General features: G+C 34.1%; 1 protein-coding gene across 1 annotated transcript in view; it reads left to right on the forward strand.

Moving 5' to 3' along the window:
• HCN1 (hyperpolarization activated cyclic nucleotide gated potassium channel 1) overlaps positions 1-16,681 on the forward strand; it is a 392,978-nt gene that overhangs the window by 299,419 nt on the left and 76,878 nt on the right. Inside the window, exon 5 of the mRNA XM_039467436.2 lies at positions 15,552-15,698. Coding sequence (XP_039323370.1) covers positions 15,552-15,698 — 147 coding nt within the window. The remainder of the gene's footprint in view (positions 1-15,551; positions 15,699-16,681) is intronic.

Here is a 16,681-nt window from a genome sequence, read left to right on the forward strand (position 1 = left end):
GTTGGGTCTGTGGAAAAAGGGCAGTAGGAATATATTATTTTTAAAAAATCACTTAACCGTTTATTGCAGATAGTGAATATACTTTCCCAGTGAAGGTTATACATAACTAAAATTCCATTTTTTTCATTGAAGAATTACCACACACACACACACACACACACACTCACACATACAACATACAAAAAAAGAGAATGTACATATACACATGCACACACAAATGCTATAATGTAACAATCAATGCACCTAAACTTTCAAAATCTTTGCACCATTTTTAATCATCCAAACTCATCCAAATTATGACTCTTAAAGCTGCAGTCTTTGATGTCTAGTAGGTTTAGCCCTGGTGTGAAATATATCTCTAGATTTTTGCTAACTGGCTTTATAATTTAGAAAATATTATGTCTTTAATCACCTAATTTCAAGAAATTAAATGGGAGGTCATTTAGGTTAAAATTTAATAAACTAAGTTATGGATCTTTCAACTACTTAAAGCATATTACCTGACTTTGAGGAAAAAATATATAGGCATTTTGTGATAACAAATAGGTGTCTGACTTGTTTCTTTCTAATGTATCATTAGAAGTTTTTTTTTTTTTAAAGTAAAACAATATGAAAATTCTCAAAGAACTAAAAATAGAACTACCATTCAACCCAGTAATCCCACTGCTTGGTATCTACTGAAAAAGAAAGAAATAATTATATAAAAAAGACACCTGCACTCATATAGTTATCACAATGCTAGTGGCAATAACAAAGTCATGGAACCAGCATAAGTATCCACCAACAGTTGATCAGATAAAGAAATTGTTAATATATATGTGTGGAGTACTACATAGCCATAAAAAATAATGTAATCATGTCATTTGCAGCAATAGGGATGGAGGTTGAGGCCATTATTCTAAGTGAATTAGCTTAGAGGCAGAAAATCAAATATCATATGTTTTAACTTATAAGTGTGAGCTAAACAATGGATACACATGGACATAAAGACAGAGACAATAGTCTTTGGGAACTCTAAAAGGGTAGAGAATGGGAGGGGTTGAGGGTTGCAAAATTGCCTATTGAGTACTGTGTTCAGTGTTTTGGTGATGAGTACACTAGAAGCCCAATCACCACCATTATGCATGCAACACCTACATAAAAAATCAAAACATGCACTCCCTAAATCTAACATCAAAAATAAAATAAAAAATATGTATAAGAATTTAAATATTCTACATATTTTTGATTGTATGGAAAAAATGGCACTTTTATTTTTAAAAAGGGCTTCAAATCTTGTTCTCGACAAAGACTAAATAATGTGATTGACAATAAATAATATTTTAGAACATACTAATTAATCAATGATTGAATACTTTCAAGAAGCTTATAGTCTAGCAAAGAACACTGATAATTTCAGTAGAAATTATGATAGTGTGAAAAGAGCCAATGTATGGGAAATACCTGATGTAATAGGAGAATAAATAGCTGATCTGATCTAATCTAATCTAAATCTCAACTACAGTAATTCTCTTACTACCAGCATTAGAATCATCTAAAATCTTGTTAGAAATACTAAAATTTCAGTTTCAAATCCATACATGCTGAATGTGAATCTTCATGTTAAAAAGATTCTCATATTATTTTAATTTACATTAAAGTTTAAGACAAGCATTAGGGAAAACTCCTCAGAGAAACTGGCATTAAAAATTAACTCCCAAATGACAAGATGGTTAGTTTATGAAAATTAAAGGTAAAATATATTGAAAACAGAGAAATGAGTGTACCCAAAACCAAGTCTATAGCTTAGGCTGCAGGTTGGATAGAGAAGACATGCAAGAAAGAGGAAGACCATATCAATTTTGTGTTCGATGTGCTGATGAAACACATAAGGGTAGATGTTTAAAGGGAAGACAGACTTAGAAATCAAGATCAGAGACTTACTCTCTGCTGGTCCATTGACTTGAGAATTGGTGGTATACTGATAGTAACTGAAGTCACGTGAGTGTGAAGGATTGACCAAGGAAAATAGGTAACATGGAAAGAAAAGAAGGCCTTGGGCACAGTCTTTGGAAATACCAACTATTAAAAGATGCCAACAAATGATACTGAAAAAAGCAGTCAAAGAAGAAACAGGAAAGCTAGAATTGTATGTGGATGGAGAAGCCACAGGAAAAAATGTCTTAGGAGGAAGGCTCAGTTTGTAATATTATTTTAGTTTGGGTTCTCCTAGATGCAGAGCCTAAGCAAAGAATTTGAATTTGGGTAATTTATTGAGGAAGACTCTTAAGAAGCAGGATTGGGAAACAGGAAGAGTAAGACCATTTGTATTAGTCCGTTTTCATGCTGCTGATAAACACATACCTAAGATGGGGGAGAAAAAGAGATTTAATTGGATTTTCAGTTCCACATGGCTCAGAAGGCTTCAGAATCATGGTGGGAGGCAAAAGGCATTTCTTACATGGTAGCAGCAAGAGAAAATGAGGAGGAAGCTAAAGTAGAAACCTATCAGATTTTGGGAGACTTACTCACTGGCAGCATGGGAAAGACCAGCCTCCATGATTCAATTGCCACCGGCTCAGTCACTCCCACAACATATGGGAATTCGGAGAAATAAAATTCAAGTTGAGCTTTGAATGTGGACACAGCCAAACCATATCACATAAAGGGAAATGTAATGAACGATATAGTGTTGGGTTTTGTTTTTATTTTTAATTACAGGCAATTGGGGCTGAGTCCTGCTGACACTCTAGGAATTGTGTAGAACGAACCTTATACTTGTTTCTCTTAAGGAGAGGGGCCATTATTAATCCGTACACCCAAATCCCTCACTTGTTAAATGCTGCCTTGTGTGGTGAAACTTAAGCCTCTCCTCAACCCCCAAAATGCTCCTGCAACTCTAGGTTGTGTTGAGCAGGTTTTCTAGAGTTCCCAGAGAGCCCTGATGCAAAAACTCTGAGATGTACTTTCCACCATTGGTACAGTTAAGACGTGGGTCAGCTTGCAAGGGAAGAGGTGTTGCATGAGACATCAACAGTGTTTACCAATGGTGGTCAGTACTGTTCAGCTAACATACACACACACACAAACACACACACACACAAACACACACATTTATGAAATATCTAATATCTAAGTATGGTAGTAATCAGAAAATCATGAACATGCAAGAGTATTGTTAGTGAAATAGAAGGATAGAAAGAATGAAAGCTATAATTAAATGTTTAAGGTTTTAATGAGAAGTAGAAAGTTAGATGATGAAAGTAGACTACACTTTCAAGAAACTGGTTGAGAAAAGAGAGAAGAAAAATATGATGATAAGTAGAGGGCTACTCTCTCAAAAGAGAGTCATTTTCTGATGATAATAATGTCATGCAGTAAATAAGAACACAGACTCTGAAGCCATAATTCTTGGATTCAAATCCTGGCTTCAGACCTAATTAGCTGTGTGACTCTAGGCAAGTTATTAAAATTCTCTGTTCCTCAATTTCATTATCTGTAAAATGAAGGTAATGATAGCAATCTTACAATGTGGTTGTAAGAATTAAGTAGCTAAATATGAGTAAAGGATTTAGTTGAGTGCCAAGAAAATAGCATTTAATATTCAAGGGTTAGATATGATTATAATTTTGTTGTAACTGGACATTCAAACACAGAATGAAAGAGTAGCTTCAAATGGGATGAGAAACACTTCTTTCATTGTTTATAAGCAAAATAAGGACAGAAGGAGAAAAAAATAGATTTCTCTCTAAATGAGTTAGTAGATATTCTTATGTGAAAGCTTCTATTTCTTTTTGAAATTCTATGTAAAGTCATCTTCTGGGAGTGAAAGAAATTGTTGAGGGAAGAAAATATGAAAACTGATAGCATTAAATTCTTTAAATGGTCCAATTTTTTAAAAATGGAAGAGTGATTAACTATGGTAGGCATGTTATATCAGTCCATACTCTTGTTCAATTAAAGGTCAAATCATTTTCTTACACACAGATACACACACAAACACACACAATGCACACATACCCAAACATACACACCAAGCTTAACTATAGTAATAAAGATTAAAGTCATTTCGAGAAGGAAAACTAAAGGAATTTAACAATATTCAAACACATTTGGATGGGGGTGGTGGCTCATGCCTGTAATCCCAGCACTTTGGAAGCCCAAGGCAGGTGGATCGCTGTGGTCAGGAGTTCAAAACCAGCCTGGCCAATATGGTGAAATCCCATCTCTACTAAAAATACAAAAATTAGCTGGACATTATGGCAAGTGCCTGTAATCCCAGCTACTTGAGGCCGAGAAGGAAAATAGATTGAACTCACATGGCAGAAGTTGCAGTGAGCCGAGATCATGCCATTGCACTCCAGCCTGGGCAACAAGAGCCAGATTTCATCTTAAAAAAAAGAAAGAAAGAAAGAAAGAAAGAAAGAAAGAAAGAAAGAAAGAAAGAAAAAGAAAGCAAGCACGTATTTTAGCTGTATTACAATGGTCATAATGAAAGCACGTATTTTAGCTGTATTACAATGGTCATAATGATTGTTTCAACTTGTAGCAATCATCTAACCCTTGACTCTTATTCTATAATTGCAAATAAATTATAGATGTTTTAGATAGACAATTTACTTGCTTAGTAATCAAGAATTTTCTCCTAATTGCTAAACACGCTAAAGTTTCATCATCACTGTTTTTTCAATTATGTGCTCAGTTAAGTCTTAAACAGTGTTAAATTGACTTTTCCAAAAACAATGATCAACCTGGCTATTTTCAAACAAAACATAATAATAATAATTGATAAATGAAAAACTATGTAGCGTAAATAACTTCCAAGTTCTTTTGAAACTTGCATTTTTACATAGATGAAAGTATAATTTTTTGTGAAATACCTGAATGGATGGCTAGGTTCCATAAACAAGAAATCAAATTGCTATTTTTATTGGAAGAGATCATTCTGGATGGAAGAATAATACATTTTACTTGTAGTTTCTGCAAATATTTTAAAATTGCATTAGGTTGTGGCCAGGCATGGTGGCTCATACCTGTAATCCCAGCACTTTGGGAAGTCAAGGTGGTGGAACACCTTAGGTCAGGAGTTTAAGACCAGTCTGACCAACATGGTGAAACCCTGCCTCTACTGAAACTACAAAATTAACTGCACATGGTGGTGCATGCCTGTAATCTCAGCTACATGGGAGACCGAGGCAGGAGAATCACTAGAACCCAGGAGGCTGAGGTTGCAGTGAATCAAGATTGTGCCATTACACTCCAGCCTGGGCAATGAGAGTGAAACTCCATCTCAGAAAAAAATAAAAATAAAATATAATTAATTCAGTTGGAATTGTGACTGTTTTCCACACAAAGTAGATACATATTTTATTTCAAAAAAAGCTTTTCCATATCTTGAGAGCTAAATAATTCATTATTCCATAGAAAAATCTATGTTTTGTTACCCAGCTTTCCAAAAAAGGAAATATAAAATGAAGATAAAATAGGAGTATCTGACTCAAACTTCTGCTAAAAAGCAAACAAATCTCTAAACCATCTGCTTTCCTTCATTTGTGACTTTCCTTTAGTTTTTTTCCATTCATTTCATTGAAAATCAAATTCAGGAAGATTTCATGTTATTTTTATGATTATATGACTAACTATGTAAAGACTATGCAACTTAAAACTTTTTTATACAATAACCAGCAATACATTTGAAGATTTTGCTGTGTATATAGCATAGTTCTTGAAAATGATTCAATCTTGCATCAAAATTCTAGAAAAAATACTTGTTAAACTAATTAGCATATCACCTAACTTTTCTATACATATGAATTTATGTATTTTTAAATGTAGGATAATAAAGAGAAATGGCTTCAATTGCTGTGTAAACAGCTGGCAATACTAGAATTATTCTTGGTAAAAATTAAGATAGATTAGTCATAAACCCAATGATGATTGATTAAAAAAAAGGTAAAAAAAAAGGTGATTGTTGGTCTCTGAAGAGCAAAGAATTTTAAATATTTTATTATTTATTATTTGTCAAATTATGTTTAAAACACATGTAGTCACTTGGATATAGAATTTACAGCTGTTTTTATTCTGTAAGAAAAATTTGTTTTCAGAGACCATTTTAGGAATGCTGTGTTTATATTGAAAATGGGACATACATTTTTATTCAACTAGATTTTAAAGCTATTTGCTTCATAATGATTTTTCTAATAATTAGTATTTATTATTTATTATTTGTCACACAATATACATGCATTATCACTAATTCTCACAGCACCCAGTATGTTAGATGTTATCATTTCAAGGGGACATATAAAAAAAACTGAGACACTGAAAATTTAAATATATATATACTCAAAATCAAAAGTTAAATATATATGTTTGTTTATTTATTTATTTATTTATTTACACACTCAAAGACTAAAGTGAAGAATATAGTGTAGATTGAACACAGATACCACTGGTTCCAACACTCACAGGAGTTTTACAATGGCAATAAAACTTAATATGGTCAATTAAGATACTCAGATATTTTTAAATTGACACTCGGATATGTGTAAACACTCTTGAAACTGTAACACATTTTCATTCATGTTTATTTTGACAGATGACAATCTGTATCTTTTATCTGATGCTATAGGTTGTCCTAGAAATAAAGTTTAAAGAAGCTGTATTTCAGCTAGTGTAGCCTAGTTTCAAAGCTAATTAATGTAGCATTTATGATTTATTTGAATGTGGAAATTAGTTCCATCACTCACCAAAATGTCTTTTACCTGTTAAAAAGAAATCTTAACTTTGGTTTCACAAAAACAAATAGATGATGTGTAATGGTGCCAATGTACATACAGATACTTCTCAGGTTAAAACTCTACTGTAGGTATGTGCTGCACTGTAAAATTACCTTGAGATATTATAAAATAAGTGATACATAAATACATATATATATATATATATATATATATATGCTTTTTGAAAGTAAAAAGTTAACTTCTTATAGGCAGTGTTTTATAGATTTGAGACATGGGGTTAGAATAATGAACTTAAAGTTCTATTCTATTTGATGTGCAATTATTAATAATTCAGTACTTTTAATTGTATGTGATTTGCTCTTCTAATACAATGGGAAGTACAACTTCTGATCCCTATCTTCCAGGAATATGAAGTGTATAAAATCATTTCTGAAGACCTGAAGAATATGTTTTTCAGTTGTGCCATCTGGCTCTGTTAGTAATGAGGAAAGTCCCTTTTATTTTAAAATAGAACACATATTTAACAGGGAGGATATCTTAGCAAGTAACTCCCTTACCAAAATACTCTGTGTTCTAAAAAATTTATTAGCCATAAATTTTTTAAGACACTGACTATATCCTATATTTATATTCTCCACAGTTTAAAAAAAAATCCTTACTTACTGATTAAACTCAAAGACATTGCCACAATTTCAAACTGTCAAAAGAAATAGTTAAAATAAGAAGGCATGGGGGAGGTGCTGGCAATCAACCAAATATTTTATTATTTGAAATAAAAATTCATGTTTTTTGCACATATTTTTCTAACTTCTGCTATAGACACTTGAGGAATTGTAAGAACGCAGTTTCTCTTTTCCAATCTATGATTTTCCTTCTCCTTGCACTTGTATTTGACATGAAGACTAATACACAGATTCAGATAGAAAATGCAAATTCTTTAAAATTCATATTAATTTAGGTTAACTGTTATAGGTTAAAGATTCAGAATGTCTCATATTTATAAAATGTTCACTGAATGGTAAATTATAATAGCCAATAATAATCAAATGCTAATCCAAAATGTGAGACATTTCCCTATCTAGCATCCTGCATTGATACTAGTATCTCAGCTCTAAGGAAGAAACCATCACATTCTATGTTTATCCAAATAATTTCCAGAATCAGTGTAACAAACCAAACTTCTATTCAGTAATTACTTGAGAATTTAATATGCGCAAACACCCTAGCAGATTCTGTGGTGAACAAGACAGGCAAAGAGATACAGGTATTCTTAGCATGAGTAAGTGATAAACTCAGTACGCTTTGTAAGTGTATAGCCAGAGGATCTTATGTGGTCCAGGAAGTAGAGAATATGTTCCTGATGTAGTGGTATTTGAGGAGAGAATTAAAGGATGAATAAATATTAGCCAAGACATTATGGCTAATAAATATTAGCCAAGACTATCTGAAAGAGCATTTCAGATTGCAGAAACAGCATGGGCCAACTCAGAATCTAGAGGCCAGGACAAGTTTACAAATATGCAAGAAATTTAATGTAACAGGGCATAGTAGACAAAAGGGAGAAAGTATAAGATAGAACAACCAAATAATGTATGCTTACAGCAAGGAAACTGTACTTTGAAGATAATGAGAAGTCATCAAAAGGCTTTAAGGAAAAGAGTGCAGGGAAGTTTCGATTTTTCCCCTGAAGTTTAATTTGACTCTATAACTGAAACTGGTAATAGCTCAATAGGAAAAAAAGGCATGCAAATTTATTTTCTGCAGTGTATGTATAGGAATCATACAAAATATGAAAACTCAAAGAAATGCCAGATCATTGATGCTTTTATACCATCTTGAGGTTACAGAAAGAATAGGGGCTTATAGCATGGCAAGACAGATTGTCAGAGGTAGAGCAGAAGAAGAAAGGCAGGGAGCAAAAGCAGTCTTGTGGAGATGTATAGGTAGCAGCCCTCAGAAAGAATAGGTGGTAGCCTATAGTAAATGTTTCTCTGTCAGATCTTTTGATTGATTGATTGATTGATTGATTGGGATGGAGTCTCACTCTTGTTGCCCAGGCTGGACTGCAATGGCGCCATCTCAGCTCACTGCAACCTCTGCCTCCCAGGTTCAAGTGTTTTTTCTGCCTCAGCCTACCAAGTAGCTGGGATCAGAGGCACGTGCCACCACACACAGCCAATTCTGTATTTTTAGTAGAGATGGGGTTTCTCCATGTTGGTCAGGCTGGTCTCAAACTCCCTACCTCAGGTTATCCGCCCACCTCAGCCTCCCAAAGTGCGGGGATTACAGGTGTGAGCCACCCCGTGCGGCCTGTCAGTCAAATCTTAAAAGGTGTCACACTTTCCGTGAATCTTTCCTAGACCTGGACAAGGGGGGCCTCAGGAAAAGTTTGCTTGCATCTATTGTTTATTTCACTTTATTTCCTCCACAGATGCAAATCTCCTCCACAAAAAAGCACCTTTGCAGGGCTATTCCTGTCTGCAGGCCCTCTGAACAGCCATCTCAAAATATGTCAAAGATGTATATTTTGGGGTGAAATATTTTTAGTTTCCTTTAGGGGTGACAATAAGATTAACATTTTAAAAAGATATCTCTGTCTGAATCACAGAATATGAGTTAGAGTTGGAGGAAGATATATATATATAAATAGCTACAGAATGTAATTAAGAAGCTGGTCATGAATTGAAGGAGAGAGAGTAGCTTTGACCAGAATGGTGATGCAGAGAAAGGGAAAATTATTGAAACTTTTGGTAGGTAGAACTTATGTAATTTGGTGATGTCTTAAGCATTGGTATGAAAAAGTAGGGGATAAACTAAGGTGTTTCAGTTTTATAAATAAGAGTATCATTTCATGAATATATAAACAATATAAATGTGATTTAAAAGTTCTTTAGATTGCTTACATTTGCCATGCCTTCTATTCCCTTAAATTATCATTCTAGTTCTCACCTCATAGACAGAGCGTGATGGCTATGATATTTATCACTTTCATTGCCACTTCTATTTTTCATTATCTTCTTTCCTAGTTCATTTTTCTGTTGCTAAAAAGGAAAACCTAAGATTGGGTAATTAATAAAGTAGAAAAGTTATTTACCTCACAATTCTGATGGCTGGAAAGTTCAAGTTTGGATATCAGTATTAGTGAGGGCCCCAGGCTGCCTCCACTTATGGCAGAAAGTGAAGGGGAGCTAGAGAATGCAGAGACCACATGGGAGTAAAGAAGCAAGGAAGAGAGAGGGAAGAGGTGCCAGAAACTTTTCGTCACCCAGCTCTCTAGGGAACTAGTAGAGTGAGAATTCACTAATGCCTGAGGGGGAGGGCATTAATCTATTCTTGAGGGATCCACTCTATGACCCAAACACCTTCCACTGGGTCCCACCTACAACACTGGGGATAAAACCTCAGCATGAAGTTTGGAGAGTCCTATCCAAACTGTAGCACAAATCATTACGATCTGCTTTATATGACCCCTACTCCTAACATACACATAAAGGGAAAGGTCACCAAAGACATTACTGAAATTAAATCTAGAGGATACTTTTGAATTCGCATTTTTTTAGACATGTCACATATTTTGGATAATAAAAGCAGCCTAAAAATCATCTTTTAAAATCTCACATTAGTGTATTTTTAAGCTAAATATACTAAAAGTACAGAAATAAAAGATCAACAAAAAGGAGGAGAGATTCAAAATGTCTTCTAAGAGTTTCAGAAAATATTCTAGAATTCAGGGAAAATGTTGGGGGAATATAGAGAAAATGTAGGGAATGCAGAGAAAGGTATGGGAAAATACAGAGATAAAATACATGAAAAAAAGATAAGAAACATAAACCAAATCTAGCGTGGAGGATCAAATTCAGATCCAAAGCCTCAACATTCAGCTAGAGGAGTTCAACCCAGAATTATATGTGGAGTCAACTTTGACAGTTTAATAAAGACATTTTCAGACATGGAAAGATTCAGAAAACATAAATCCCATGTAATCTTTCTTATATACTTGGAAAATTTTTCCTGAAACATAAATAAATCAAAAGAGAAACATGGCATTTAGGAATACTGAGCACAATCAAGGATGTTGTAAAGAAAAATTCTATAGGAAACTCTTTGAAGAAAAAACTCAATGCCTATCTGGTGGAATAAGGAGGCTGTAAAAAAACAATACTAAATTAAAGGCTAATTATACAAGAAATAAATGTGATCAGCTAGTGCAGGATTAACAGATCCTCTGGATGAACAAGTCTTGTTAATCCACTGATGAACAAGAAAAGAAATGTCATCAAATATTCAGTTTGGCTTTGTGATAAAATATTTACACAGCCAGAGTAATATTAACACTTTATGAGTTTGGAAGTTCCAATTATAGGAACAGTTACAGTCTACCTTTACTTTGTAACATTAGACATGATGGAAGTCATCAAATGGAAGTGAAGGAGGTAGTTTTTACTTTCACCTGGTAAAGTATCTTAGAGTTATCTGAACAAGAAATAATACTAAATTTGGTACAGAAAGGTACAAAGCAAACTAAGAATTAACAACACTAGTGACACAGCTATAGCATGAGAAAGGAAGAGTTGGGGTACTGTAAGTGGCTAAACCCCATTTATGGCAATTAGTCCACAAACTATGCCTGTAATTATCTATGTAAGAAATGGAATGGAGCATATTGTTTAGTGATATGGATTAAACACATTTTAACATGGAGAAGTGAGACTGGTGGGTTTGAAAGTGCATCCTTGCCATTCTTTATATATAGACTTGTTAGATGTCATTTTTAATAATCATGTACATGCATACTTTTATAAATTTTTATAATTATGCAGGAAATTTTAAAACTAAAAATACATTAGAATTTTAACTGGTAATTATTTTATAGCCTCTTTAGAGCTGATGGAATAAACTTTTGATCTTATATTTACAAAAGAATTGTATTGGCATTCTTGCTTCTCAAAAACCTATTTGTCAGTGACTACTAAATATATCAAGTCATATTTTGCATATGGTATATTACTACAGCTATTAGAAAGTTTGCCATTTTATCATTTTTTGACTTTGACAACTTATACATTACTTATAACATCTAGTTTATTTCATGGTCTGACTACCACTAGGTGTCTTTTTGAGAGTAGTTTGCTATTTTTATTCACACCACATGGAAGTGATATTTTCATACATTCTTGCAAGTCTTGTTAGGTGTGGGAAAAACAGACAGAAAGAAAAAGCTCCTGTTTTTAGTGTGTTGTATTCTAACAGAGATTACTACCCAATTCCAAATTCATTGGTCATTGTTCAGTACCTCTTTTCTTAGAATAGATTCCTTTTGACCACACCCCCTGTGAAACTTTATCCTTCTCTAGATTTTCTAATCATGTTTCTCTGGTTCTACTCTCCCATCTTGGTAGGTATTAACAGTACCCTTAATTTAATTAACCACTATGGCTCAGCAGCTTTTAAATCATAAGTTCCACTTTTTAGCCCCTTTCTCCTCATTTGACACATCCTTCCTTAGTGACTTCTCAGTCAGTGATGATGTATGTATTTTCTTCTCTGAGTGCCTGACCTACATAGAGGCGTGAAAATGTGCTATGGGCATCTTAAACTTAACTTGCTGAAAACTAAATTTACTTTGTTTCCCCTATGCTCACTCAAGCATGCTTCCTTATGTCCTAAGATAACACGGTACTTGGCATATAGCAGCAATTATAAAATTTTTGTGTATGAAGGACCTGTTAAAACACATACTGCTGTGTCCCAAATCTAGAGTTTCTGATTCAGTAGGTCTGGAATGGAGACTGTGAATGTGAATTTCTAAAGAATTCCCAAGTGATACTGATGGTTTGGCAACCACACCTTGAGAACTATTGGCATACATTAATGTTTGTATGCCAATAGTTTTTATACCAGTAATAATTTGTATGCCAACAAATATCATTTAATGTTTGCTTGATCAATAATTACTGTGAATTAATGAATGCTTAAAATAGTAATATAGGTTCAAAATTCAAACAATATAAATAAATGATAAATATTCGTAGAACTCTGAAATTTTAGTATGAAAGAACAAGGAAGATCATTTAATCAAATATCCTCTTATTGTTGATTAATGAATGAGGTCTGGAAGGGTTAAATGACTTGTGTGAGGAAAAATAATTAGATTCAATCAACCATGAGCTTCATAAAAAATAAAATAACTGTATATGTAACATTTGTACTTAGCCACAAAATGATTAATTTTCCAAATTCTGAGATGAAGATAGAGCAAATTATGTTGTCCTTAGATTAATAGGCCTTTGCATACAAGCACTAATTTCCCAAAAATGTATAAAATAAGACTAAGTTTCCATGCTGCTCCTCATACTTCTGAGATGCATGGAAAAGAAAGTAGAAATGGAGATCTCAATGTATGGTTAAGGTTTCAGATTCTCACCACTCCAAGCAGTGTTTGAGCAATCAGTGTGTTGCAGAAAGTAAACGAGATGACACCTACCTACTGGTCCTAAAGAAATAACCCTTTATTTGTCCAGAAATGACAGCCCTTCCATATGTTGATGCATACCAGTGATTGTCAAAATGTGGAAGTCCTGGTGTCTTAAGCTGTCTTACTGTTTTCCCAAATGTGAATATTTGAAAGAACTCAACACTACTCCACAGAGTATATGCATTTTTAGGCTTTTATTTAAGGACAAAAAAATGCAATTTAGCAAGACAAAGAGAATAGAGACAAGCATCAGAAATCCAGGAGCCTTTCCACAGCCTAGGTTTCCTGTGGGCCCAATCTTTGATAATTGGAGTATGCTGACTCTCTGGCTTAAACTGCCCAGATCTGCGCAAAGCCTTGGTTTTGAGAGAACTCAACCACAAAGCTCTCATTGGCTTTTTAAATTGTCAAGCCAGACTAGTCCAAACCAGGTACATTCGTTGCAAATCATTAGTGCGGAATATAACCTTAAAAGATCTCCAGTTGAGTTTCAGACTCTAGTCTAAACTTTACATCACATAGCCCACTGCCTTCATTTTCAGCCAAGAGCAGCAAGAAGACATACAAACATGCCCAGAAATAAAGATAGAGCTTTTTAATCCAGCTGCAAACCAATTTTATCCTACGAAGTGGTCTTGTTGAGAAAGCCACGGAAGCTTCATTTCTATGAACCAGCTACGTGAGAAGCCAAGTGGCCTGAATCCTAGGTCTCTGGAAGAGGGCCACTAAAGCATGTTGAGGTTGGGTAGGCATACAGATTTTCAGCTCTCCAGGAAAAATTGATCTTATTATTCTTATTTATTTATTGAAAGTCACTTACACAATGGCAGTGATACCACTGGTGCCTAAATTCAAAATTCTATCATAATAAAATTACTTCGGAGAGATGTACATAGGCATTCAGGATTTAAATAGTTTGGTGGAGTCTGGTTATCAAAGGAAGTCTCATGACAAAGTGGTATTTCCTTTGAGGGTACTGGTTCAAAAAGGAATGTTCGAACAACATTATTATTATTATTTTTTTTTTTTGCAAAATGAAAGTATGTAGGAAAAAAATGAAGAAATGCAATATAATGGGTTGCTGTTTCTCATTAGATAGGTCTATTATCAATTACCAAGTACAATTACAATCATTATAGGCAAAGAGTGAGGACACCTAGATCTAGTCAGAGTTGTGTTATCAGGAAATATAAAATACATGTAATGTGTCTTACATAAGGAAATAATATTATTTTGATATCTTTATCCAGTTGTGTTACCAACTATTACAATTTGTACTCAATGCTATAATCTATACAATGAAACAAAATTTTTAAAACCTAATTGATTTTTTTTTTCAATGTGTGCTCTTGTGACCCACTGCATTCAAAATACCTAGGGATTGTTTCTCAAACTTTAAGGCGTCATCTGGAAATGTTTTTAAGATGCAAATACTTATTCCATAGGTCTTGAATGAGGCTTGAAATTATTCTCTTCTAATAGGCACCCAGGTAATAGCCATGCTTATATGGTCCTGTTTGACTAGCAGGGATACAGGGAAGTTACTTACAAAATCCGTGTGTGTGTGTGTGTGTGTGTGTGTGTGTGTGTGTGTGTAAACATAAATAGGCAGATATGTCAATAGAATCAATCTCTGGGATTAAGCCTAAAGATCAGCCTTCCAAAAAAGCAACCCCCTCCCCAGGTTTTAAGACAATCACAGTTGAGGACTATTTGTTTAAATGAACTTCAGTGCCTAAGTTAACTTTCAGCTATACAGTAATGTGGATCTAGTCTCACCATGATATTCTTCTAAATCCCAAATTGGAAGGCTACCATATTCTTAGTTCTTAGTAACGTACAGGGCATCTGTGTTGCTGAAGTATGTATGATTTGCAAACATCTGCCAAGCTTCCTGCCTGTAGATTTCAAATTTAATTAGATTTTCATCTTTCGCTAAAAAGCCTAAGATGAAACCAATCGTACTATCCATACTTAAGAGATTCTTCTTAGACATAAAAAACCAAATAACTTTATACTTCTTTTAGAACTCGATTTCAAAAAATAGTATAACATTTTGTTTTTGCCTCATCACTGGCTTTTTTGTAGCTACTCCCTTAAATTGACTCTTCACTCCCTTTGTGCCTCTTCTCCACATTATCTGAGTTCTTTACAGGAATGTTCACCTAAATAAAATGCCTTACACAGTATGTAACATGAAAGAGGTACATTAGACCCAAGTGCATTAGTTCCTTCCTCTTAAAAGATATTTTTTTGTAACTGAATATTCAAGTGTTATTGGATACAGCAAAACAAAATAATATTATTTCTTATACAGCCTAACAATGTTTTTTAATTTTATTTTCCCTTCCTTGCAGTATAAACAAGTGGAACAATACATGTCATTCCATAAGTTACCAGCTGATATGCGTCAGAAGATACATGATTACTATGAACACAGATACCAAGGCAAAATCTTTGATGAGGAAAATATTCTCAGTGAACTCAATGATCCTCTGAGAGAGGTAAGATTTATTGCCCTCAGTCTCCATAATACATGATCATTGTTTGTTTTCTCTTTTCATGGGGAATCTTTGAGTCCATGTTATGACACTACTGTAAAAAAAAAAAAACTAAACTTAATATTAAGACATTTTGTTCTTACCTTCTTTTGCTTTTTCCATATTTAAGCTCTTAAGTGTTGAAAAAAGTATTGGATACTTTTCTGTTTATGATTCTCAGAACTATTCTCTTTTTTGTATTTCTGGCTCTTTAATAAAAATTCCTTCTTGTGACCTCATTGTCCATATCTTCCCCATTTTTCTCTCCCTCATTCTTATCAAACTGATTCTTCTTTTAGATTTCTATTCCTCCTCCAATCTTCACTTTCCTAGATCATTTTATAGACCCTGACAATAGAATGACTTGCTGTGAGCAGTTTATTTCCTATTATCTCATTAAAACACTTTGTAACATTAATAACCACCTCTTTGCTTTGCATCATCTTTCTGTTCCTCCCTAAAAATCTTCCTTCTTCCCACTAGAATATTCAGATTACCCTTCGACCAAAATAACTGCTTATGATTATTCATATTTCTTACACTGCTTTGCCCTCTCCTTTCTTTTATTGCCTATCTTCTCAAAAGATTTCTACATGGTCACTGAATTGTGCTTTGGTCTTAACTTCTTGACCAAAGTTGTTCATCTGAAAGTTGTCAATGACCTGTCATCTTGAACTGTAGCTTCTTCTATAATCCCCACATATCATGGGAGGGACCTGGTGGGAGGTAATTGAATCACGGGGTCGGTTACCCCCAGGCTGTGTTCTCACTAATGAGTGAGTTCTCACGAGATCTCATTATTTTATAAGGGGCTCTTCTCTCTTTTGCTTGGCACTTCTCCTTGCTGCCACTAAATGAAGGATGTGTTTGCTTCCCCTTCTGCCAAGACTGTAAGTTTCCTGAGGCCTCCTCAGCCATGCTGAACTGGGAGTCAAATACTCCTCTTT

This window comes from Saimiri boliviensis, chromosome 1 (assembly GCF_048565385.1).
Source record: "Saimiri boliviensis isolate mSaiBol1 chromosome 1, mSaiBol1.pri, whole genome shotgun sequence".
NCBI lineage: Eukaryota > Metazoa > Chordata > Mammalia > Primates > Cebidae > Saimiri > Saimiri boliviensis.